The sequence below is a fragment of the Mobula birostris genome, chromosome 3 (assembly GCF_030028105.1).
Source record: "Mobula birostris isolate sMobBir1 chromosome 3, sMobBir1.hap1, whole genome shotgun sequence".
Classification (NCBI taxonomy): Eukaryota; Metazoa; Chordata; class Chondrichthyes; order Myliobatiformes; family Myliobatidae; genus Mobula; species Mobula birostris.
Genome location: NC_092372.1, coordinates 82139353 through 82166288, shown reverse-complemented (window position 1 = coordinate 82166288; position 26936 = coordinate 82139353). Strand labels below are relative to the sequence as shown.

At 37.8% G+C, this 26936-nt stretch overlaps 1 protein-coding gene across 3 annotated transcripts in view; it reads right to left on the bottom strand.

Moving 5' to 3' along the window:
• The window catches only part of ppargc1a (peroxisome proliferator-activated receptor gamma, coactivator 1 alpha), a 575483-nt gene that overhangs the window by 26140 nt on the left and 522407 nt on the right, over window positions 1-26936 (bottom strand). For all 3 annotated transcript variants that reach the window (XM_072252955.1, XM_072252956.1, XM_072252957.1), the window contains one exon: window positions 1718-2678. In XM_072252955.1, the coding sequence (XP_072109056.1) occupies window positions 1718-2678 (961 nt within the window). The remainder of the gene's footprint in view (window positions 1-1717; window positions 2679-26936) is intronic.

Genomic DNA, 26936 nt, shown 5'->3' with positions numbered 1-26936 from the left:
ACTAAGCCTACACTTTTGATAATTACTATTGACGGTGATGTGGTGAGGAGCTACAAGTACTTAGGGGTGCACCTGGATGACAGACTTGAGTAGAGCACCAACACAGAGGCTGTGTACAAGAAGGGCCAAATTGCCTCTGCTTCCTGAGGAAACTGAGTCCTTTGGAGTATGCAGGCCTCTCCTTCACATTTCTACCAGTCTGTTGTCACCAGTACAGTCTCCTATGCAGTGTTGTGCTGGGGCAATGGTATCAACACAGATGATGCTAACAGGCTCAATCAACCAATTAGAGAGGCTGGCCCCTTTATAGGAGTCAAACTGGACACATTGGAGGCTGTGGTAGAATAAAAGACCCTACAGAAAATCCTGGCAATTCTGGACAATGTTTCTCATCCTCTGCATGCCACCTTGGCTGAACAGAGGAGCACTTTTAGTAATAGACTAAGACAACTGTGCTGCTCCAAAGAGCGTTATATGAGGTCATTCTTACCTTCAGCCATTAGGCTCTATAACGAGTCAACCTATAGCCAAGGAAAGAATGACCTTCCCCTGTTAGATTGCTTGAGGTAACTTATTTTTTATTCTTTCTTACTTCTCTTCTAATATTTGTATGTTTGTGTATCCGTGCACTTGTAATGCTATTGTGACGCGGTAATTTTGTTTGGGATCAATAAAGTATCTATCTATCTCTATTTTAAGCTTGTGTTCTCTGTAAGAAGTCTTCTGGGACTGTGATAGCAATGGACTATGTTGTTTGTGCAGTGAACATTCCTCATAAAATATGGATCCTGGCCTGCTTTACTGTAACAAATGTTAAAGAAATGTTGAGCTTATATCACAAGCAAGACATATGTTTCTGCTAAATTACATTACAATATTTGTTACTGAATCATGATACAAAACCCACAAGATCAGGCATAATGAGCCTGTACATAACCTTCTCAACAGAAGAAAGTGACCTCTCTGATGGCATAAGTGAGGCTCTTTCTTAATAATACTTCCATTCCCTGAACATATCTTGAATTGAGGTGAATAATTCATTATAATGCTAATACAGCTTTAATAATATCGATCTTAAATTAAAGCAGAGGCTTATTTCCCTAAGCAAGATAACAGTAGATTTATGAATCATTGATTACACCTTTACTACCTAAAATGATTATTTCTTCATGTTATAGAATTTTTTTAAAAAATCATTAAAATGTACAACAAACCTATTTATGCTGAATAATTCAGTTTTTTACACAAAAAGAGGATTGCAATTTAGGCCCAGAAAACTCAAAGAGAAAACTGCTTTCCCCTTCATTCCTTATGCCAAAGTACAGAATATTGAAAATTCTTTTCTTGTTCGATCCCTTTCTTTTATACAGCGAGAGTATAAACCGCAGTTAACTCTTCAGATGGGACTAAATACTACCATTGCCATCACAACTCTGGGATGAAATGGTAACAATGACTATGTCCATCAGAAGCCACATAAGCAAGTCATTGAGAACAGGAATTGCAACACGACATTATATGATACAAAAGAGCAATACTATATCACTAGCATTGTTTCCAAAGGCAGGAATTCAATAAGCAAAATTTATAAATTAAGACGAGTGCAAAGAGTACAACGTGCTACTCATACAGATCTTGTTGCAATTAATGTAGAACATTTCTATCAATAACTTTATTTCCCATCTATCTGAAGGAATTGAAAGATTTGTATACATACCTAGATGAGGATCTGTTGTATGGAGATCTTGATCTGGAATGAGAATATGGGGAGCAAGAATAATGTCTGCGTCTGGGATAGGAACTAGATCTTGACCTTGCCCTGACTATTCTTTGAGAAGGTGCATAAGTCTTTGGTGAGTAGATGGAATCACTGCATGGGGAACTGGACAGAGAATGTGAACAAGATCTTTCTAATAATAACCCATCAGGTGTTCCATCCCACGGATAGAGGAACTTTTCAGTCTCTTCATCACTGTCATCAAACACACCATCCAGAGACATTCCAGCGCTGAGATAAGTTGGCAGTTTTGAGTAATATCCATGGCAAAAGTCTTTTTCCTGATGATAACTTGCCTCATCTTCTAGTTCATCAAAAAAGGCTTGACATGGATAACCAAAGTGCTTGTTCAGTTCAGCCCTGATTTCTTGGTCTTTCAATTGTAATCTGGGAACAGAGTAGTTAACAGACTGTGCTTCTTGTTGCTGACTTTCCTTCTTACATACTTGATCTTCTTTAACAGGAAGTATATTTGTCTTATGTTCTCTGGGTGAGGGCTCTCTAGAAGGGTGATTCTGGAGTTTAATGTCTTTGGGTTCTCTTGCTTTGCAGAATGCCATTGTACTTAACGATTCTGCCTTTGCATTCACGAATTGACAGTAATCATGGTCACCGAAGAGTCTTGTATTTGTCCATTTTACCTTCCTCTCTTCACTTTGGGTAATGCTAAGTACAGTGGGCAGCTCTGAACTTTTACTGAGTTGGGCATAGAGTTCAGTTTGTTCAGGACCTTTTTTTATGGGACTGCTTATCTGAGAGCTTGAGGCACAATCACTTAACCGTAATTTCTTTGGTGGTGGACTACGCACTGAAGAACTGCAAGATGACCTATGTTTGACTGCAGTCTTAAACGGATTATCTTGATTAGTTTTATGTGGAGGAGTGGTTGGTGGTGTCAGACCTGAAATACAAATGACAATATATATTTTCTTGGCAGTGGTATAAGGCAAACAGTTAAAATTAAGAGCTTTTTGAAACAGGACGTTCTCAGATAATCAGGTGCCAAAAGCTAAATCACACTGTGATATATTCAGTACAGCACTGCCTTGTGTAGCTGACAGCACAATTTGCATTAATGCGGTGAGCAACAGATTTTAAATGACTTGATTACAATGTTCCTGTCTCATTGCTACTCATTGTTTAAATGAAGTACTACTAATGCAGTTTGAATTTTATAAATGAAACAGCATTTCCTTCAGACTTAGACATATCTATATGCAACAAATAATAAAAAACCCTTTAGCCATAAAACAGCATACAAGTAAAATGCATAGGTAAAATGGCTCATAGGAATTCCTATAGAATTTGTTCTCTACTTACTAACATGGTTTTTGCTAATATATTAATTTCTTAATCAATGTGATGCAAGCATATTTTTACTATTCTAATACTGTGTTGTGCCAACAAATGCCAACAGATTTATGTAAAGATAGATGACTGTTCGATGCCAAAAGCCAACAAACAGCAGTTTATGAGTCTATTATATATGCACATGTACCCTGCAAAATAATGCTATACTTGAATGTATTTGGGTTATTGTTTTCCTGTCACCTCTTTGCCACATTTGAAGTCCACAACAAATAACTTGATATATATTACACAAATAGTAATTGTTTTGGGCATTATTATTTTTCTGGATAAACAATATTAGTGAAGCTTAACATTTCCTAAAAAAAATGCTTTTTTGAAGATTTTTTATTATAAGCTTCATGCATATTTTCACATCTAAATTCATATTTTTGATGGTGTATGAATGTTTGTGAATACCACATTCAACTGAATGCTAAGCAAAGTCTTTCTCATTATTCTGCCTTTTTTTAGATGGCTTTGGTAGCCTACTTGTCAAATGTCACAAGGAACCCCTTGGCTATAATTCCTGAACACTCAGCAGTCAAATTCACAAATACGACTCTTTTTCATACTATGACAATTTTTGCCATTCAAAGTACTTGCCATGGGTCAGAATATTAGGAAACCTTTTGTTATATGACTTTGTGTAAATGCATATACATTTTTTAGGAAATATGGGATAGAATAAATTGTGACTATAATCCTACAAGCTGCTGACTAAAAGCAAGACTATGATAACACGACATCCAACAAATGGATATCAATGGTCCTGTTCAGATTCATTACTAACAATTATTAATGAATTGATTTTGTTTGATAGTCTTGAAGGAGAGTGAATAAGAATTTAAATTATTCAGCTATGATCTCCAAACACCAGCAAAACATTGTTACCTATTAAGTCTCAAACTTATTTTATTTGATTTATTTTAATTAATCTACATAATTTAAATTATGTCTTAGCTAACAACTTCAGTGAAGCCATTTATTGAAGGTCATTCTTTTACAATCATTTTTTTACAGTGGGATCTCCTGGTTTAATACTGGAGTCTGTAAGCAATCTGTAAGATACTCAAATCGAATTCTGTCAGTCCCAAAATTAATTTCTCTATTGCTATCTCATAATTAGAACACTCATCAAAATTGCTGAAAAGTTTCTAGACATAAATCCCTTAACTTATGCAAAAGTGAACTTTCTGAATCGAATCTGACCTCACAATAAACAAGATACTACAGTATTAACTAGAAATTCAGATGTGTTTTTCAGCACTAAACAAATACAGCTCGATTTTATTCTTGAGGAGAATGTCAATATGATTATTTCCAAGTCAAATCACATCATTCTAGAAACTGAACCAAGCATATATTTGTTTGTAAGACATATTTGCAATGAATACACATTTTCTTCATTAGACATGCATGTAATCACAATGGTGTGCACTGCTCATATAGTGAGTAGAATTGACTATACTTCTCCAAGACCTAGCTGGGAATGGCCACTCTAAGGGCAATAAGGACTGTTTTATATGCTGGAGCATGGTCAAAGAGGGCCTCCATGTATTAGCCATATTTTGGCAAAACAAACTTAATTCAAGTTACTTTTACCTGAATACTTTGTGATTCCCAGTAGCTCGCAACTCTCACCAATTTATTCTCCAATCTCCTAACTGCTTTACCCACAGATTTCTCAATTCTCTTACACACTGATCTCCCAGCACTGCATTCTAATCAGTCCCCCACATCCAATCCACAGTTTTGGCCAATCTCATGTGTTGATCCATGCTCATAATCAATCCACCAGCCTTCAGTCCCCTACCCTATTCATCTCACCAGATCGCAAGCTATAATATTAACATCACTAACCTCAATCCAGCAAACTGATCACTAGCCCATCAAGAAACACCTGCTATATTCTTTCCTCCTTTGCACACTAAAGCTCATCCAAGACTCTGTTACCCATACTCCAGCAAGTCCTTGTGTGAGATAATGGTAAAATAGGCAGTGACTTGCTCTGTAGAATGTATTAAATGAACATACAGTAATTGTTATTATTTCATGTCATAGGTGTTCCACCTCATAGGCAACCTGCAAAATACTGGCAGGATTAGCCATTTTTGTGCCGTTATGTCTCTACGATTCTAGGTCTTGGTTATTCCCAATAAGAAAATGTTGGGGCACACAGCACATAGAACAGTACAGCACAGTGTGGGCCCTTTAGCCTAGGATGTGCTGCTGACCTTTAAACCTACTCCGCAATCAATCTAACCACTCCCTCCTACATAGCCCATAACCTTCAATTTTCTTTCACTACATGGCTATTTGTCTCCTAAATCTCCCTAATGTACCAACCTTTACCACCACCCTTGACATTATATTCGAAGCACTTGCCACTCTATGTAAAATATGTACCTCTTCCCCCAGCTTTCCTCCACTCACCTTAAAATTGCAAATGTCACTCCACCCTTCAAGAATGGAGCGAGGCAAAAGAGAGGAAATTACTGGCCAGCTGGCCTGACCTTAGTGGTTGGGAGGATGTTGGAGTCGATTGTAAAAGGATATGGTTTAGGGGTACTTGGAGGTACGTGATAAAGTAGGCCAAAATCAACAGGATTTTCTCAAGGGAAAATCTTGCCTGACATACCTGTTGGAATTCTTTGAGGAAATAATATGCAGGATGGACAAAGGAGAATTGATAGATGTCGCGTACTTGGATTTTCAGAAGTCTTTTAACAAGGTGCTGCGCATGCGGATGCTTAACAAGATAAGAACCCACGGTAGTTACAGCATGGACAGAGCATTGGTTGGATGGCAAAAGGCAAAGAGTGGGAGAAGTAGGATCCTTTTCTGATTGGCTGCCAGTGAATAGTGATGTTCTGCATGAGTTGATGTTAGGATTGCTTCTTTATATGTTGTAAGTCAATGATTTGGTAAACAGAATTGATGGCTTTGTGGCCATGTTTGTGGATGATACTAAGTTTGGGGGAGGGGCAGATCATGCTGAGAAAGAGGGGAGGCTGCAGAATGATTTAGACAGATTAGGAGAATGGGCAAAGAAGTGGCAAATGATATACAGTGTCGGGAGGTGTATGGTCATGCACTTTGGTAGAAGCAATAAATGCATAGACTATTTTATAAACAGGGAGAAAATGCAATATTCCGAGATGCAAAGGGATTTGAGCAGAATTTTCCAAAAAATTTGCACGTTTGCAAGTTCAGTCAGTGATGAAGAAGGCAAATGCAATGTTAGCATTCATTTTGAGCAGTCTAGAATATAAAAACAAGGATGTAATGCTGACGCTTTATCAGGCACTGGTGAGGCCTCACGTGGAGTATTGTGAGCAGTTTTGGGTGCCTTATTTAAGAAAGGATGCGCTGACATTGGAGAGGGTTCATGAGAATGATTCTAGGAATGAAAGTGTTATAGAATAAAGAGTGATTGATGGCTCTGGTCCTGTACTTCCTGAAATTTAGCACCTCATTGAAACCTATCAAATGTTGAAAGGCCTAGATAGAGTGGATGTGGGGAGGATGTTGCTATGGTGGGGGAGTCCAGGAGCAGAGAGCACAGCCTCAGAATAGAGGGGCATCCATTTAAAACAGATGTAACCCAGTGACCGTAGGATCTTATTCAGTATCATTAAAAGTGTACTTAGGCATCCATCCGGGTAATGCTAGAATAGTTGTCTGTGCCTTAAAGGGAGACAGTGATGTCTTTACGCACGCACAGGATAGTGGGGAGACCATTTTGTTTCTGCTGAAGGCGCTGGTGGGGAGTTGGAATCGGGTTCCTCCCAGAGTGTGCTGGGCATGGTGAGGAAAGGTGAGCATTAATTGACAATAGCCATATGAAATCGTTTATGCTAGTTGGCGGATCGAAAATATTGGTAATTTGACATGTTTTACATGTGGATGCTTTAGATTTCCACGAGTGAAGGAATCAACACTGGGTAGTGTGGCTTATACAAAGTTCCTCACCATCCAAGTAGGTCAGTTTTCCTGTAATTTAACTACCAGGCAATACCTTGTAAAGTTGTGCCAAAGTCTACCTTTTGTCTAACTTTATTGTATCAGGACTGACTGTGCATGTAACAGCGTGACGTGAATGTTTAGTCTCTGTTCGGAAGTTCAGCACGTGTGTACGTTTTAGATGAGATGTATTCACTTACATTTTTCGCTGTTATGTATAAGATGCAGGGTGGGTGGGATTGTAATGTTGTTTGTATTATGTTCCTTCAGAATTGCCACTACTGTATTAGTACCATATTAGTTCTGGTATTTTTTATACTGCATACACAATTCTGTCCATGCACAAAGGTGTAGATCAAAAGTTAAACTGAGATTGTAACGGCAAGAACTTGTTGTAAATTCATTCATTTTGTTTCACGACCCTCTTCTGGCACTTAAACATCTAAAACAGATAAAGGAATTAAAACCCGAAAAAGTCTTTGTCGTCCTGAGTGTGTACTTTTCCCCAGGCTACACAGAGATGAGCTGGAATTTGTTTAGCCAGAATGAGATGAATCTGTAGAATTTATTGCCACAGGCAGTTGTTAAAACCAGGTTATTGGGTGTATTTAAGGCAGAGTTTGATAGGTTCTTGATAAGTCAGGGCGTGAAAGGTTATGGGGAGAAAGCAGGAGAGTGAGGTTGAGAGGGAAATGGATCAGCCATGATTATGAAATGTTGGAGCAAACGATGTGCCGAACGGCCTAATTCTGTTCCTATGTCTTATGATCTTATGGATCTCATCTAGTATTAGCTATTGCTACCTTGGGAAAAGGGTGATGATGACCCACCCTATCTAGGTCTCTTATAATCTTACTTTCTGACAAGTTGCCTCTCAGCCTCCTTCACTCCAAAGAGCAAAGCCATAGCTTGCTCAACCTTTCCTCATAAGATATGTTCTCTGATCCAGGCAGCATCCTGGTAAATCTGCTCTGCACACTCTCAAATGCTTTCATATCCTTCCATAACCAAAAATGAACACAATACTCTTAAGTGTGGTCGAGCCAGCTTTATAGAGTTACAACATTACCTCGCAACTCTTAAACTCAATCTAAAGGACCATAAGACATAGGAGCATAACCAGGCCTTTCGGCTCATCAATTCTGTTCCGCCATTCGAACATGGCTGAACTAAACTCTAGTGAGTACAGTCCAGAGCCAAACACTCATCATACATTAACCTTTTTATTGCTGGGATCATTCTTGTAAACCTTCTCTGGACATGTCCAATGCCAGCAAATTTCTTCATAGGCAAGGGGCCCAAAATTACTCACAATGCTCCAAATGCGATCACACCAGTGCCTTATGAAGCCTCAGCAATAGATCCTTGATTTTATAGAATATTCTAGTCATCTGGAAATCAATGCTAACATTGCATTTGCCTTCCTTACTACCAACTCATGAAGAGCAACATACCCTCTTAACCACTCTATCAACTAGTGTAGCAACTTCGAGGGATCTATGGACTTGGACTCCAAGATCTTTCTTTTCCTTGACACTGCTAAGAATCCTGCCATTAACCTTGCATTCTGCCTTCCAAAGTGTATCATTTCACAATTTTCCAGATTGCACCCAATCTGTCACATCTCAGCCCAACTCTGCATCCTGTCTGTGACAACCTTCTACACTATCCACAACACCACCAAAATTCTGGATACGTGGGGAATTCACATATTTAATTCTTTATAAATGTCAAAGATCATGTAGGCTAGCTCAAAGAAGTGATGCTGTGAGCTCAACATTACAGAAAACCAAGGGATGTACAGAATGTACAGGTGAGTTAAAAAAGAAATTAGAAAGATACAGAGCATTTATGTAAAAAATATTAGCAGGTGGCATGGAAGAAACTGTATGTGCTGGCCTTCATCAATCGTGGGATTGAGTTTAGGAGCCGAGAGGTAATGTTGCAGCTATATAGGGCCCTGGTCAGAGCCCCTTGGAGTTCTGTGCTCAGTTCTGATCGCCTCACTATAGGAAGGACGTGGAAACCACAGAAAGGGTGCAGAGGAGATTTACAAGGAAGTTGCCTTGATTGGGGAGCAGGCCTTATGAGAATAGGTTGAGTGAACTTTGCCTTTTTTTTTTGGAGCAACGGAGGATGACCGGTGACCCAATAGAGGTGTATAAAATAATGAGAGGCATTGATCGTGTGGACAGTCAGAGGCTTTTACCCAGGGCTGAAATGGCTAACATGAGAGGGCACTGTTTTAAGATGCTTGGAAGGAGGAACAGAGGAGATGTCAAGGGTAAGTTTTTTACGCAGAGAGTGGTGAGCACGTGGAATGGGCTGCCAGCAACGGTGGTGGAGGCGGATACGATAGAGTCCTTTAAGAGACTCCTGGATAGATACATGGAGCTTAGAAAAATAGAGGGCTATGGGCAACTCTAGGTAATTTCTAAGTTATGGGCACATTCGGCATAGCTTTGTGGGCCGAAGGGCCTGTATTGTGCTGTAGGTTTTCTACGTTTCTAACCCTCTAAATATGCAAAGAGTGAGAAGACAAGTAAAAGATCAATGAGAAAACAAAATGGCATTCTGAATGAAGAGGCAGAATAAATATTCTGCATGGAAGTTAATGGAAAAGGTGGTGAAATAGACAGTAATGTTGATGAAGTAAAAAATGTGTAAATAGAATGGTTAAAGGGTCAGGTATCTTGAAAAGTGGATAATTTACCAGATCCCAAGTGCCTGTATCCTAAGATCTGAAAAGAAGTAAGTGAAGACTCTGACTTTCGTTTTGTAATTTGTGGCTGCGGGCTTACTTCTGGAGGGCTATAAAACAACTAATAATTCACCACTATTTAAATAGGGAGAAACAGAGAAAGGGAACGAGCAGCTCTGTACTGGCAGGCCTAATATCAGTGGAGGGCAAATATGGCATGGGAAAGAAAACAATAAACAACAGGCTGTGAAAAGGTGTAGAGGAACAGAGACATCTTGGAGTTCATGTCAACAGATCCCTGAAGAGTCATAGAGTTGTACAGCCTAGCAACAGGCACTTCAGCCCAATGTATCTATGCTGACCATCTTCCCATCTATACTAACCCAACTTGGTGTGTAATTAATTCCATAATCCTCCATGCTCTGCTCTTTCAAGCACCTGCCCAGATGTATTACTCCTCCAGCCTCCGTCACCTCTTCTGGCAGCTCATTTCAGATACCACAATCACTTTTTAAGTGAAAAATTTACCTCTCAGAACCTCTTTATACCTCCTCCTTCTCTCCTTAAACTAATGCTCTCTAGTTTTAGACACACGCACCATGAAAACGAACTCTGGCTATCTTCCCCTTCTGTGCCTCTCACAACTTTATAAATCCCTAATACATTACTGTCCAGCTTCCGTTCCTCCCTGGAAAGCAGTCTCAAGTTATCCAGATGCTTCTTATAACTCAAGTTCTCCAGTCCAGGTAATACCCTTGTGAATCTTTTCTGTACCCTCTCTAGCTTAATCACATCCTTTGTATGATGTGGCAACCAGAACTCCCTGTGTGGCCTAACCAACATTTTGGACAAGTGTAGCATGATGTCCAACTCCTGTCCTCAATGTCTCAGCCAATTAAGGCAAGCATTCTAGACACCTTTTTCAACAGCTTGTCTACCTGTGTTACCACTTTCAGGAAACTATGTTTATACTTGTAATCCAATGAAAATGTTAACTTCCCAACAGTCCTTACTTTGCACTGGTCAAAGTTAAGTAACATTCTTGTGAACTTACCAGTTGATTAAAAGGTAGTCGGATAAACAAAAAAAAAAGCAGGTCATAAGGCATACAGGGTAATTTGCATTAAATCAAAAAACAGAAGAGAGTAATTAGCTAAATTGTACAAAACACTACTTTAGGCCACAGCTTAAATGTTGCATCCAGGCTTCCAGTTACCAAGCTAAAGAACAAATGTGACAGCACTCAAAATGGTGCAAAGGAAATTTATAAGAACATTGCCCAAGCTGCAAATATTTTCCACAAGAAGTGATAGGTTATGCTGGAGTAGTTTCGCTACTATACGCTGTATCATTCAGATGAAAGTTAAGTAACTTTACAGAGAAATCCAGGCAAGATGAAAGGGTAGGACCCATTGTGAGGTAAATAACCATAAGACAATGATTTTACATTACTTAATAGAAGGCTGATGAAATAATTTTTGTGCTTAATTTATTTGCGATATGACAAAATGATTTTTTAACCATAGAGTAATAAGGGTCTGGAACCTACTATCTAAAAAGGAGGCAAAAACCGACATCATATTTAAAATTGAACTGGTTGAATGTGCCCAAGTATATTCTACAGTATTTCATATTGAGAGCTAGGAAGTAAGCTGAGCCTAAATAGCCACTATAGCCATGTGGAGATAAATGGCGTCTTTTCTGTACCATACATTTCTAATATATTTCTATTTACTTAGTACTTAGTTTGGCTTAACCAAATCTGGTGATGTGTGGGCCACCATAAATGTTGAATCTGCATGCCCTGATTGAGACAGAAGGCTAGAAGACTAAGCAAAATGAGAAAATGCAATGGATTTAAGATCAACAAAGTAGAGGTGATGGAATGATTGAGCAGTTCAGTAGTGGAAATGATGTGATGAATTACATCACAAGTGATTTGAAAAAAGCTTTTATTCAAATGGATTTGGTAGGAATAGAAGGGATTTAGAAAAAGACTGACACAGGGAAATGATCATAGATGACCTTATCCATGGTAGCACAATGGAAGAAGAAGAGATCATGTGAAACACTCTCTTCCTTTTTTTTCAAAACCCTCATTTATAACTTACACCTAAGTACCAAGACAAGTTTTTTACTTCAACTGCTTTCCTCATTCTCTGCAACGAGTCTTCTCACCCTCAGTGATTTTAATCTCCATTTCCATTAATCATGATCTCTTTTCCTCCAGGTTTAAACAACTATATCAAATTTTATCTCTCACTTTTAAAAATTTTATACCTTTCACATTTCAAAAGACATTTTTCTGCATTCCTACCCTTCAGTTGTATCAGTTATTTCAAAATGCATCACTTCACAATTTTTCAAAAAAAAATTCATCGAATAACTACCTCCTTAATATCACATTTCATTTGCTCTTGACGTTCCTAAGATCTTCTTCCCAATTAACAATAGTCTTTATTTTGGTATTGCATACAGATTTTGATGTCATACCTCAAATCCATGTTCATTTAGTTTATATGTATTGAGCCTAACACTGGTCCTGTGGGCATTTTTCAAATACCGTGAATCAGAGGCAACATTACCTTGCTTTTTGTCAATTAACAATCTTTCTATTTTCGGATATATTCACTTTCACATAATCAAACATTTCTGACAGCACTTGATTAACGCCATTTTAAAATTAACTGATACAACATGCATTGGATCTTCCCTGGTAATATATTCCATCATTTCCTCAAATCATTCTGTTAAACTTTCTACTTGTCTTTCATAAAATGACACAGGATGTATTCACTTAATCTATCTTTCTAAGTGAGTATATATTTTTTTCCCACATGGCCTTTAGAAACCTACTTGATTAACAACATTGGACTGATTGATCTATATATTCATCCCTTTACCTCTACCTAAAATCAAGTGTTAAATTGATAATCCTCTATTTTTCTGCTACTAGCTCCATATTCAAGGATGTTGTAAGAGTCTTTTTCCTTAAGTACTTCAGAACTATTGTCTTTTCAACATTCTATTCCAGAGGCCATTATTATCTAATTATTCTCTGCCTGTCTTTCTCTACGTTTGTTTTCATTCTCTGAAAACTAAGAAATTTCTGTGACATACTTTCATCCTATGTCATATGGTCCCATGTGACCTCATCATTCCATCAACTTATTTGTTATTTTTAATGCAAAGAAAATAATTTCCCATCATATTGTAGAACATAATAGGACTGGGCAAGTGATTCGGCCTATGTTGTGTCAATCTCGATTCCAATTTATAGTAAATGTCCTTCTCCTATGAATCATTCACATTCCTTCATTCCCTTCATGTTCATGTGTCTATCAAAAATCTTCTTAAACCACAAGACTGTCCCTCATGATACCTTAAACTTCCTCCCTTTAACCTTAAACGCATGTCCCCCGGTCTTTGACATTTCCACCCTGGGGAAAAAATTCTGACTGCCTACACTATTGATGCCTCTAGTAATTTTATAAACCTCTATCAAGTCTCCCCTAAGCCCCTGATCCAAATTAGTCCAATTTTTCCTTATTGTTCATATCCTATAATCCAGGCAGTATCCTGGTAAACCACTTCTATACTCTTTCTAGTGTCCACATCTTTCCTATAATGGGGCTGCAGGATGATGCTTACTCTTATAGTCAACACCCAACCAATGAAGGCAAGCAGGTAATACACATTCTTTATCAACTTAACTACTTTCACTGAACTACAGGCAAGGACCCCAAGATCCATCTCAGTGTTATTAAAGGGTCTACCATTAACTGTATACCTCCTCCCCCACAATTTGAGGCACCACACAGTTGCCTGTAATAAACTCCATCTGCCACCTCTCTGCCTGTATCTGTAACTGATCTACATCCCACTGTATTATTTGCTAGTCCTTTACATTGTTGATAATTCCACCAATTTTAGTGTTATTCACAAACTTGCTAGAGGTCCAAGCACTGATGCCATCAGACCCTAGGAACTTATCCACTTTAATGATTTTCAAAAACCCACTATTACACCTCCTTAATCTCAAACAGCCCCTGAGCATTGGCATGCCCCATTCTGTTTTCACTATCTTTCAAATCCTTCTCAGCAAATACTGATGCAATGTACTCATTTAGTACCTCAGCAACTTGCCCTGATTCCAAGCATAAATTCCCTCCCTTATTTTTGAGTAGACCTATCCTCTCCATGGTTATCCTTTTCTTCTTAATGAAAGTATAAACTGCCTTGGGATTCTCCTTGAGCCTGCTTATCATGGCTCCTTTGGACATTCCTAATCACCCGTTCGAGCACTTTCCTACTATATATTCTGCAAGGAAGGTATATAAGCTTTTAAATGCCTAAACCTTGTATACCTTCCTTTTTTGCCCCTAACTAAATTTAGGACCTCTCAGGTCATCCAAGGTCTCCTTACCTTACCACTTCTTGTCCTTACTTCTTATTGGAAAATCCAACTCATGAACTCTGATCAGCTAGCCTTAGTTTAAACAACGCCCATATATCAGATGTGGATTGTCAAAAGCAGCTGTTATAAAATCAACACCCATTAGCTCCTCTAATAGTGTCCCCCCAGCATCCCACCACACCCACCTAAATTTAGAAATTTTCCACAAAACCCAATTTTATTCTTACTCATAACTATCTTAAAACATAATGAGTCGTGGTCACAGTTCCCAAAAGGTGTACAAACTATCAGGTTGCTAAAATGTTCCTGCACTACCTGGCCTGACTCATTTCCCAAAACCAGGTTGTCTATCTTCTCACAAACAACAGGAATTCTGCAGATGCTGGAAATTCAAGCAACACACATCAAAGTTGCTGGTGAACGCAGCAGGCCAGGCAGCATCTCTAGGAAGAGGCGCAGTCGACGTTTCAGGCTGAGACCCTCCGTCAGGACTTGACGAAGGGTCTCGGCCTGAAACGTCGACTGCGCCTCTTCCTAGAGATGCTGCCTGGCCTGCTGCGTTCACCAGCAACTTTGATGTGTGTTGCTTGTCTATCTTCTCCTCTAGTTAGACTCTCTACAAGATCCCCTCTTAGATGCACTGAAGAAATCCTGCTCCATTTAAGCACTAAGTTCCAAGTTCCAAGCAATGCTGGGGAAGTTAAAGTCCTCAATTAGAACTGTTGTATTTGCACCTTTCCATAATCTATTTTCATACTGTTCCTCCAGTTCTCAGTGTTTATTGGGGAGCCTACAGTATAACTCTATTACTTCTTGTATCTGAGCTCCACCCAAATGGCCTCTGTGGATGTGCCATCCAACGTGTCCTCTATGAGAACCACTGTGACTAATTGGTGGTGCAACCCCTGTACTTGTTTTACCCCATCTCTATCATGACGAAACAATGAGACCCTGGAACATTGAGCTTCCAGTCCTGCTCCTCATGCGTGTACTGATCCAAACTCTAAGTTTATCTTCCTTATCCATAATAGTTCTAGCACTGAAATAAACACATTTCAGCAAACCAGTCCTACTATATTCATTAACCTGCAGCTTGCTGTCCTTCCTTGGGTCTTCCTTGTTAAACCACCTTTGTTGCCCTCAGCTCTATCATCCCTTGCCCTACCACTGTGATTCCCAACCCCCAGCCATTCTAGTTTAGACCTTTTCAAGCAGCACCAGGAAACCTCCCAGCAAAGACACTGGTTCCCGTCTAATTTAGATGCAAACCGTCTTGTATCTCACTTTAACTAGCACATGGCACATGTAGCAATCCTAAGATTACAACCCTGGAAGACATGCTTTTTAAATTCCTACCTAGCTCCCTAAAATCCCTTTGCAGGACCCCATTCCGATTCTACCTATATCATTGGATTCTATATGGCCCATGACCTCTAGCTGTTCACCCTCCCCACTCAGAATGACCTGTCCTGCGAACAGACATCCTTGACTCTGGCACCAGGGGAGGCATTTCATATCCTATTTTAACATTTATTACTAATCAATTTTTACTTCTTTACATGTTCAGAATTCCACTTCTTACCACTAGCCGTCAATTTGACAAGTGATTCCTTTAGGTGTCATTTTATGTTTAATTTCCATTTTCTTTCAAGAAATTTCAACTTTATGGAATTTCAAATGCTTTTTATTTGAAAAACTGCTTCCAGATTGCACCTTAACTATCTTATGTTTATATAGTTCCTAGTTTGTCTGCAAACATTCTTTTAATCTCACTAGATTTAGCTTTGGATCTAAATATAATGTAAAATTATTGTTTTTAATAGATGTCTCTCCCTCCTTATATTATAACTTGTCCCTCCTGTCTCAAGAACAAGATTATGAACTAACTTTTCCTTTCAGAATGAAGACATGTTGAGATTGAATATGACTTGAGAGCAATATTGAATATGAATGAAGCAAATTAATAGCCCACTTAATATTTCAAATGAATGATTTCATTGGGAGTACAAATCAGGAAAGTTGTTAAACAGGACTGATGACTCACTATCTTACACATTTACATATCTTGATCTAGTCAGTAATTAGCTTGAATTCATGTGCACAGACATTCTTCAGGGTTATGACACACTGATGGGACGTATTAGGATTCTATTCACTAGAGTTTGAGATGTGGTGTTGAGGAGAGAATCCTAAGGGAGACTTGCAATGAGGCAAGTTCTATCTTCTTATAGGATTCCTAATGGTTTTCACCGCAAGAATCCAAGGGCGGAAGTGTGTCTTTAATTATAACTGAACCATAACTCACTTTTTTAGTGAAAGCCATATACCTACAGGGGCAGTTCACAAGGTAGGCATGCATTGTACACCTTAACACACCACAGTGTAAATGTGTGAAGCTCTGAGTATGTCCCCAGAGGATCAAAAACAAAAACTTCAGTCTTCAGAATATATCCAATAAATACTTCAACATGTATTACAAATACATTGTACTCTATGCATTATATTTTTAATCAGTTATACAACAATATAATTCATTTGTATTATAATTTCAGTAAAGCGCCCCATGGTGTTTCATCAGAGTATATCCAATAAAATGTAAGGCTAAATCATATCAGGAGATAAAAGAGCGGGTAGGTTTTAGGGAGAATTTTTCTGGAAAGGAGACAGGTGGAGAAATGCAACTCTTTTGGCAGATCTACAGAGTTCTTTATCCTTCAACTCTAATCATCAATTTGTCCAAGAATGCTAACACATAACTTCCAGAACTGTTCCGACTTAAGCCATATTTTCCATATTAAGCCATAGATATATGGTGGAGAGTATATTGACTGGCTGCATCACAACCTGCTATGGAAACACTGACGCCCTTGAACAGAAAATCCAAGTCTATCACAGAGAAAGCCCTCCCCACCATCCAGGTCTTGCTTTCTTCTCACTGCTGCCATCAAGAAGGTGGTACAGGAGCTTCATGATTCACACAGGCTCTTGAACCTGTGGGGATAACTTCACTCAGCTTCACTTGCCCCATCACTGAACTGTACCTACAACCCATGGACTCACTTTCAAAGACTCTTCATCTCATGTTCTCAATACTTATTGCTTATTTATTTATCATTATTATTTATTTTTGTATTTACACAGTTTGTTGCCTTTGACACATTGGTGTCTACCCTTTTGATGCAGTCTTTCATTGATTCTACTATGGTTATTCAATTTATTGAGTATGTTTGCAAGAAAATTAATCTCAGGGCTGTAAATGGTGACATACATGTACTTTCATAATATTGAACTTAAATTTCTTCTTTTCCTACTTTTTAAGCATGCTATCTCTGAAATTTTAGGATAAACTGCTGATGGATCATAATAACTCCAATTTTCTTCAAGCATTCAATCATTTCACCCAGTGCTGTGGTCACTAGTAGTCCATCAGCAACAGCAGTCACAGTAACTGGCATAATATTTTGGGCATATCTGCAATTTATTTCCGAGTAGTCATTATGATTACTTTTCATTTCTTTGACACAATTCCTTACTTCACAAAATTCTGGAAACCGAGGATTTAAATTACAGACCTGAGTGATGTTAGCAATGGAATAGTGGGTCTCCTACTATAATGTTCTAATGCAGAAGTAATTTATTTTATTCTATTTGTTCCCAAACATTCTCTCCTCCATTATCCCTTTTGTTATTTAATAGGAACTCTATAAAAAGATAATTCATTCTCTGTGAAGATCAAATAAAATATTTAGTTAGTATTCCTCGCATTCCCCTTTCCTCTGCTGTAAGCCTATCAACTACATCTTTTATCAGCTCTGCCCTTACTTCTAATGAATCTCAGGTGAAAAACAGTGCTTTACACAATACAGTACTCCATCAGTACAATGCTGGAGTGTGAGCATAGATGATAGATACAAATCCATTGAACCTGAGGATCGTTTCTCTCAGAACCAAGATGTTTGGCTGTGCAATTCCATTCTATACAGGATGGAAGCTCATTTTATACGTGGAGATAGATACTTATAGCACTGTAAAATTACTTAAAAGTGCACAGAATTTTACCAGACTCAGCCATTCATATAATGAAACTAGCTACTTAAGTGTTGAATTTTTGCATCTTAAGAATATAGCATAGCGGTTAGCAACATCACTTTACAGCACCAGTGATGACTGATTGGGGTTCGATTCCCAACGCTGTCTGTAAGAAGTTTGTGTGTTCTCTCTATGACCACATAGGCCTCTTCCAAGTGCTTCGGTTATCCCCCCCCCCACCCCCTTCACCCCCCGGATTCCAAAGGCATATAGTTAGGGTTAATAAGTCCTAGGCTTGCTTTTTTGGAGCTGAAAGTGTAGCGACAGTTACGGGTTGACTCCAGCGCAATTATTGCTGATTTGAGTTGATATCATTCTCTGTATGTTTTGATACTTCTTTAAAGGTGAGATTTGGTTGGCATTCACTACTTGGATTATTTGATAAATAAGTTAGTTTGATTTATCTTTGTCCATCATTTCCACTCATATACAGTATAACTGGGCTGAGTGGGCATTTTGAATTTAATCTACTGTTAAAACAACTGTAGAATGGTATTCAGGTTATGTTAATTTGTCATCCTGAAATGTTAGCTTTGTTTCTCTTCCCACAGAATGCAGGCTGGCCTGCAAAATGTTTTCAGTGCTTCTTGTTTTAACTTATTAATTTAAATTGATCACCTGCTTTACAGGAGTTGCTGCCAATTGAGAAATCTTATTTTCTAGGGAACTAGTTTTGCAAAGATTTCAGAAATAGTTCCAAAGAAGTATCATCTACATCGAATGAACAGTCTCAAGCTTCTTTGTTTACTAATACAAAACAATTCCATTATGCAGAAAAATCACTATTGCATAATTTGTATTTAGTAGGCCAATGAAACTGAGGTAGTCAGTTAAGGTGGGGGGGGAATCAATAATCCACTGCATTACTATCTAAAGGGGATTTCCTAACACTTTTTTGGGTAACGGATGATGTTTCTACTTGGGAGGCTTATTACATCAGTGGAAATCTTTTTTCCACAGTCTGAGCAGGGCACACTGCTGGGGTTCACACCCAGAAAGATTGAAGAGGTCATAAAGAGCAAATGTTGCCCTCTACTCCCTCGGGCTTTCTCTATCTTTCACTTATCTGCCAGGTAATACAACTGACCCTTTCAAGCAGACTGAGTGTAAATATAGTTTTGGTGTTTATTTTCAAATCAGCAGCATTTGGAAAAGGGAAATGACGTGGCCTTGCTGAACACACTCCCAATTAACATCTGTTATGCCTCTTCTCTCTCCTAAGTCAGAAGCAAAAAGAAAAATACTCTCATACATGGATACACCCCCATAAAATTTCATTATTAGGCAGTAAGGCCATGAGAAATGCAAACTTTGTCCAGTCTGATGAAAGTAAAAGAATGAAATCCAGCAAGTTTTCTTCTGTGGTTCTTGCAGACATTTTGAAGTCTCAGAAGCAAGAACAAATTTTTTTATGGAGTTATCCCTGACACAGACAAGCTGTCAGTTTTTTTTCTATGATTTTGCTTTTATGCAATACAAGGATATTGATTTCTTCATTAATTGTGTTACTGTAAATAAGACCCAATGTAATTTTTGAACTCTATATATGAGATCAATATTCTTGTGTGGGACAAGAAAAACAGCAATGAATTTGTTATCAATCCTGATTGATTCTGATTCATCTTTGCTTATTCACAGATGTTGATGTCTAAATGGAGATCATCAATTTGAAACATTACTTTTGTTTAGCATTCCACAGATGCTGTCAGGCCCAGCATTTTATGTTTTTATTTGTGAGTAGAGTTGTAATTCCTCTGATATTCAGAATGTTAGCATTCATCGTTGCAACAGATTTGAACTCCAGCATTGCTAGTGACAAATATAATATTGGTGAGCAAGAGTGAAAGTTTCCACCCATACTGTGGTTCTCAAAGTATCTTTTTTAATTAGTGACAGTAGTTTATCATTCTCTACTCCACTCATACATTTCTCTCTTTCATTTTTTCTTCACATCTGTTTTAATGCCTTTTTCTCATTCATTTTTTCAGTGCCCCACTGCTCCATTCTTTCTTTTCTCTTTATTCTTCTCACTTCTTGTCCATCATAGCAATCAAGTCAGCCTTGTATAATACACTAGAGATAGCCCTGTTAATATTGTAATGTTATCTCACAGGGATTTCTTTTTAGCTTAAATGTGGTTAGGTCCTTTTTTTTTAAAGATCTAGGAATGATGTGAGTACTGAATTTTAAATGTAAACAAAACTTAGTTAGATATAGAATGTGAAAAGGCCTATATTAACTAAAAACAGATATTTTCAATCACCAATGTAAATGTTATAATCATTAATAATGTAAATCACCAATGTACTAAAGAATTGAAAGGTATAAATCTTATTTAATTGCATAATGTGCTGATAAGTATTCATTATCACATAAATATGCTAATGAGTTAAGAATGGGCAGTGTGACAATTAGCTTACAGTAATTGGAAGATGGGAGCATTAGCAAACTGCCATTCATCCACAAGGAATCTCAATGCTTTATCCTGCTGCTTCTTAAATTATTCCAAGATTTGCACCTCCACACTGTACCTGAAAGATAACTCCATGTATACATGATTCATGAAGAAAATTTCTATTATTAAATATACTGGATTGCAGTTATTTCGGCCATTATTTAATCAAAACAGCCGCTTGTTTGAGACAAGTCTTAAAAAACAAAAACTAATCGAGAAAATTGCTAGAATTTCGTTCGATGACTTGGAACACTTTGCCACTTAATTGGGACAGGAGACCATTGCTAAACTGTTTCTAGCTAGCATCAGTCATGTGCGCTTGTGTGACCATTAGCCACTACACTGTACTTAGAGCAAACAGTTTTTAAATGGAGTCAGTTGTGTATGTTTGTGTTCAAAAAGCAGTAATTTTTGTCACTGATAGTTGGTGAGAAATAAGCAGCAAGGCAATTCAAAACTGTTTTGCTCACTGCGTTTTAAAGCACTCAGGCTTAGAGATGTGAGAAGCAGCCAGGAGTCAAAATAAAATGATTTCAGTACTTCAACAAGTTAGGGACTATGAGGAATTTGAAGGTATCAACAATCATCTTGAATGTTACAATGAAAATGAGGATCTGGAGTGCGCAACAGTTTCTAACTAGCATCAGCTGTGTGCATTTTTGCGGCCATTAGACACTACTCAGTGCTTAGAATGAACAATTTTTCAATAGCGTCATATGCTTGTGTTATGTTATTCATTTGGACTGACTAACGCCAAATTAAAAGCAGTGACTTCATGTAAGAAGGCAATGAAGGTATTTTCTGCACAGATGTTGCTAATTTACAGTCAATCAAGAAGTACACGACAGCATACACTGTGTGAATTCCTCCATTAATAACTATTAGGAACTAATACACAGTTTCATAGTACTGTAGTAATATTGCTTGTGTTCTAATTTGTTCAGTATTTCTTTTAAATACATAATTTGCTACTCAGTTAAACAGTAGTTCGTATTTTTACTATTTCCATGAAATTTCGGCTAATTGGGCAAACTACTTAATTGAGCCAAAATATACTGGTCCTGATGTGTCCCAATTAACTAGAATTCACTATTTAAAAAAATATATATTTTTCTATTTCTAATTTTAATTTAATTCATATTTATATTTGTAAATTGTTTTTTCTCTCATTTAAACTCATCTTCAACTTCCCTGACAGATTTTAATTTTAATTAGCTCTTTCCAGTGTTGTAACATGCCTCTATAATACCGTAGAGTAGAAAATTGGTTGTGAATGCCAATGCTAAATGAGCAATGTGTAGGTGGTAAACCCAGTCTTCAGTGGAATCTTAATTTAGAAGCAGTCTAATTCTCAACTGCTACAGTATCCCATGTATTTGAGAATAATTTTTGATCCTTATCTTACAGCTTGAAACATCCAGGATTTAGAAATTAAAATACCTGAAAAACGTACTGAAATAGCAGCATGGAGGAAATCCACATTATTTCTTCTGCTATTGCCATAAAATTATTTTCATCAACACTCATTATGAAGGGCATCGTATGCATAGGTAGTTCAACTTGCTAACTTGTGTGTAGTTATGTTCATTTTAATTCAGAATTTACATGTAATATGAACTATGCAGCATATCCTTCCAGGGTAGCTGGAGCTTTTAAAGTGCTCCACTGTTCAAACGATGGAAATAATGGACAGTGGGATGAAATGGCATGAAGACTGCTGAGGAGGACAATGGAATACGCACCCAACCACTTTGCTGATCTTTGGTGGTGTTGTGGTGGCAGGGGCAGATTCCTGGGGAGACAATTGGTGTGCTGGGTGTCGAGTAAAAATAATGTAGAAGGCTTCAGCTGAATGATAATTCAAGATCAGGCCCATTACTGCAGCTGAACTGACCCCATCTGTTTCCTCTGTAAATAACTCCCCAATAAAGGCGCAAGGTAGGAAATTGCACACAGATGGGATTACATCTTTCTGTGCTTTCCTGCTCATGGTTCCCATTGCTTCAATGTTATACATGCATGGTCCAATTGGGTACCCATTCGGTCAAATATGTATTGCACAATGATTAATGTCACTGTTGCATCTACTGCATCCACGTTATGTACCAAGGCTTTTTGATTTGTTGACTTGAACAGCCTGGAAATAAAAGCCATTTTACCATTAGTATTTGTAATTGCCTGCTCTACCCGCACAATTAATGTTTTACATCTCATACGGTAGCACACCACGTTCGCTCTGTACACCAAATTCTAATGACATCCGATCATTCAAAATGCTATACAGCTTTTCACATTATAATCAAATCGGTTCTCTTCTTAACACTAACTTCTATTTTACTGTAGTACAACAGCATATTTTACTGCAGGGTTTTGCATCCTCCCCACTGTTACTTTCCAAGCTTATTTTGTATTATTAACAAACACTGATGCATTGCTCTTTACCTGCTTACAGCTTAAAGTTCAAAGTATCTTTATTACCAAAGTATGTATACATTATACAAACTTGAGATTCGTCTCCTTACAGGCAGCCACAAAGCAAACAAACCCAAAAGAACCCATAAAAAAGACAGTAAAACACCCAATTTGCAGATAGAGAGAAAAAAACAAATCATCAAACAATGAAAGTAGGCAAACAGCATTCAGAATGAAAGTGAGTCCACAGACACAAAGCCGGGAGCAGACAAAGCAGGCCACAGCCTTAGGCTCAGTTCAGCGCAGAGCCAGGAAAACATCACAGAGCAGTGGGCAGAACCGAACCCACTCTCACCTCTGGTCCCAACACACCACCTTTTCCATCCATCAAAGTTATTAAAAAAAACTTTAAACTACTGATACAGTACTAATTCCAAAAGACCCTATTGCTAGGTCTTCCAACTAGAAAACTCATTGCTACTTTCAGTTTATTATCCTTTAGCCAATCCCCCATCCATTACTTTCACCTTCTAACCATTACTTTGATTTTATTTCAATTGCTTTGAGTCAATAAGATCAGACACATTATGGTCTGCCTAATTGTCAGACCAGGGACTCTGCAATGCTTCCAGCATTGTAAACAAACATTCACAAAGCACACACTAAAACTAATCACATTACTAACACAGAAATTTTCTTTTAGGTATAAGATACAATAGTGCAAAAGGCATGATGTTCATTATAGATCATCCATATAGAGGTTAAGCATTTCTATTATACGACCCAAATAGACTTGAATTCCTATTCAAAGTATTCAAATTATGGATCCCATTGCATAAATTGGATGTAATGTAGCATAAAGGAAGCATTTTAAATCCAATTTTTCAACTCTTAAAAGTGGTTATGAAAAGTGCTTTAACTGATCAAAGCACAAATCTTATACAGTCACTGCAAACACACAGTTATGTTTCATGAAATGTTTGAGAAAAGAGAATATAACTCACAAATGAGAAAACTGTGAATGAGTTATAGCAGTGAGCCTCATGAAAGAAATAAATACTGCATTCCACTGCTCCTTATTGAATGTTCAGTTTACACCATGCTCTATAATACTTCAGTGAAATGGAAATGTTGAATTAATAAACACAAGAGATTCTTTTGATGCTGGAAACCCAGAGCAACACACACAAAATGCTGGAGAAACTCAATAGGTCAGGCAGCAGCTATGGAGAGGAATAAATATTCAACATTTCGAGCTGAGACCTTTCATGAGTCCGGAGGAAGTGCCTCAGCCTGAAATGCTGACTGCTTCTTCCTCTCCACCAGCATTCCAAGATTCAAGATTGAAGATTGTTTAATGTCATTTCCAGTACACAAGTGTAAAGGAGAATGAAATAATTGTTACTCCGGATCCAAAACAGCACAAAGAAACACAATAAGATAAAGAGCACAGTAATAAAAGGAAAACCCACAATAAGTATAACTATATGGGATAGCTTGAATACGTAGACTGATCGTATGCACATAAAGGGATGCTAGGCACAGGAGTGTCTGTACATAAGGTAACTCTGGCAGGAAATGATAAAGTAATAGTGGGGGGGGGGGTGTGGTGAGTGGAGGTGCCTTACTGCTTGAGATAAGTAACTGTTTTTGAGTCTGATGAACCCAGCATGGATGCTACATAGCCTCCTCCCTGATGGGAGTGGGTAAACAGTCCAGGAGCAAGGTGGGTGGGATCCTTTATGATGTTACTGGCTTTTTTCTGGCATCTTGCTTTATGTATCTTTCTTGATGGCTGGTAGGCTGGTGGCTATCAACACTTATGAATATTGAATTACTTATGGTAATTATGAAAAGTACAATAACAAAAGCATATAATAAACATTGAATTACCAGGTATTGTGTAAAATATAATGTGCAGTGTATGCCTTTATTATTGATTTAATGAGCATTTGCATGAGGAAAAACTGGGGTAATAATAGGTTATGTTTACCAGATGGTTGTAGGCCCAATAGCCTAAAATTTTCTTTTTACTTTTCACTGACAGCAAAGCAGCATCATGTGATGCTCTAATACTGTTTTAAAATACCATAAAGATCACAGGCCTCTACTGTAAGGTTCATTCAACAGCATTGTCATGTTTCCTAGCATGACAAAATGCTCTCTCACTTTTAGTTTGAGCTACTCATTGCATTGCCACCCAGCCACCAGCACTTAATCTTGTAGCTGAGATCTCAGTGGCCAGCACTTCTCCATCTACAGTAACATGCCACTGCTTCGGGAATGGCTGCCACACTTTCAGCAGAGGGAAGGGAAGAGTGCTCTTAGATCCAAACAGAGACATTAAAACATTACTTGGAGGATAGATGTTCTATGTGCTAAAAATTCAGAAAGACTTTCCACAACCACAATCATATGTGTCTGCAAGAAGTTGCTACCAAGGTCTCTACAAAGAAGATTATCATATGAATACAGTCTTGGGTGCCTGTATTTTAGGGAAGTCCACAAAAATTGAAGGTAACTTTGCAAATTCTGTAAGAAATGTAGGTGACCTCTCTAAATCGGCAGCAAACAGTAAGATGAAGCACAAATCATCAGCAGCAGCCTGTAATGATCCTAAGGCTAGAAATCTGGGTGTAATGATAAGTTTGACATTGATTGTGAAGCTCTCTTGGATACTGAACATCTAAGGATGTCACAGATTTCATAAGTGACTGTTTTACTGAAAGAGTAGCCTCTCTAGACTTTGGTCATTTCCTGCATACTTTTCTGGGCAGTTAAAATGTAGGGTGATGATCGCCATAGTAACTACATGTTTTGCAGAAGCCTAGATTTCACCTCCATACTAAACAACAAAAAAAAGTTTTCAGACAAATACTTAGAAATTCTCTTTTGTAAAAAAGTTGTTGAAGGTGGAAAGCTTAATTTTAAGTGTAAGTAGTCCATAAAGAGAAGTAATTTTATCTACAGAGGAGTAACTGAAGATACATGAGTTAGAATTAACTTGTGAATTAACCCATGAGTTTATAGTGTGATATGCAGTAGTCTTGTCAATGAGTAGAGGTTCAGAGTGATTCTTCATTTCAATGACATTGTTTTGAGTCTCTAGCATTAGAAACAAATTGGTTTTCCTACAATGACTTGTTACCTCTTGACCAAAATGGACAAAAGTTTTGCTGATGACCAGTTTTGGGTAGTGCACTAATATTGATATCCTTTGGGTAAGCGAGAACAAGGCAAATAATGCTACCAAGAATAAAAAAAACTCACTAAAAATGAGCATGTGATATTAGCAACAGATTGCTAAGACATTCACAATTATGTGTAAAAAAGAATCATTAATACAATTTTCAACATCGCAAAGCAAAAGTATCAGTTGGCATTATGGAGATGAATTTCTAGTCCAATTAAGCATTTGCAGTTGTAAAGCATTTTGGAATATTAGAAACATATTGGAACTGGGTCATTTATTTTTGCTTTTGAGGTAAATGTGTGTAGCAAGTTGTTAGCAAAGCATGGGATTAGTGTGAAAGGGTGCTGATGGATGGCATGAACTCACTGGGGTAAATTGCCTCTTTCTGAGTTGTATAACACTATTTCCCCAGCAGACTCATTTTATTCTGCATTTATGTCTTCTCAGATGTCCTGTCAAATCGAGTGGCTGCTGAATACCTTTAATAGTTAAGGCGCTCATATGCTAATTTGTATAGGGAAAAATCAATAATGAGAACTTCTCAGTGAAAGTTAGCTTACAAAGATCTATCATAAAACA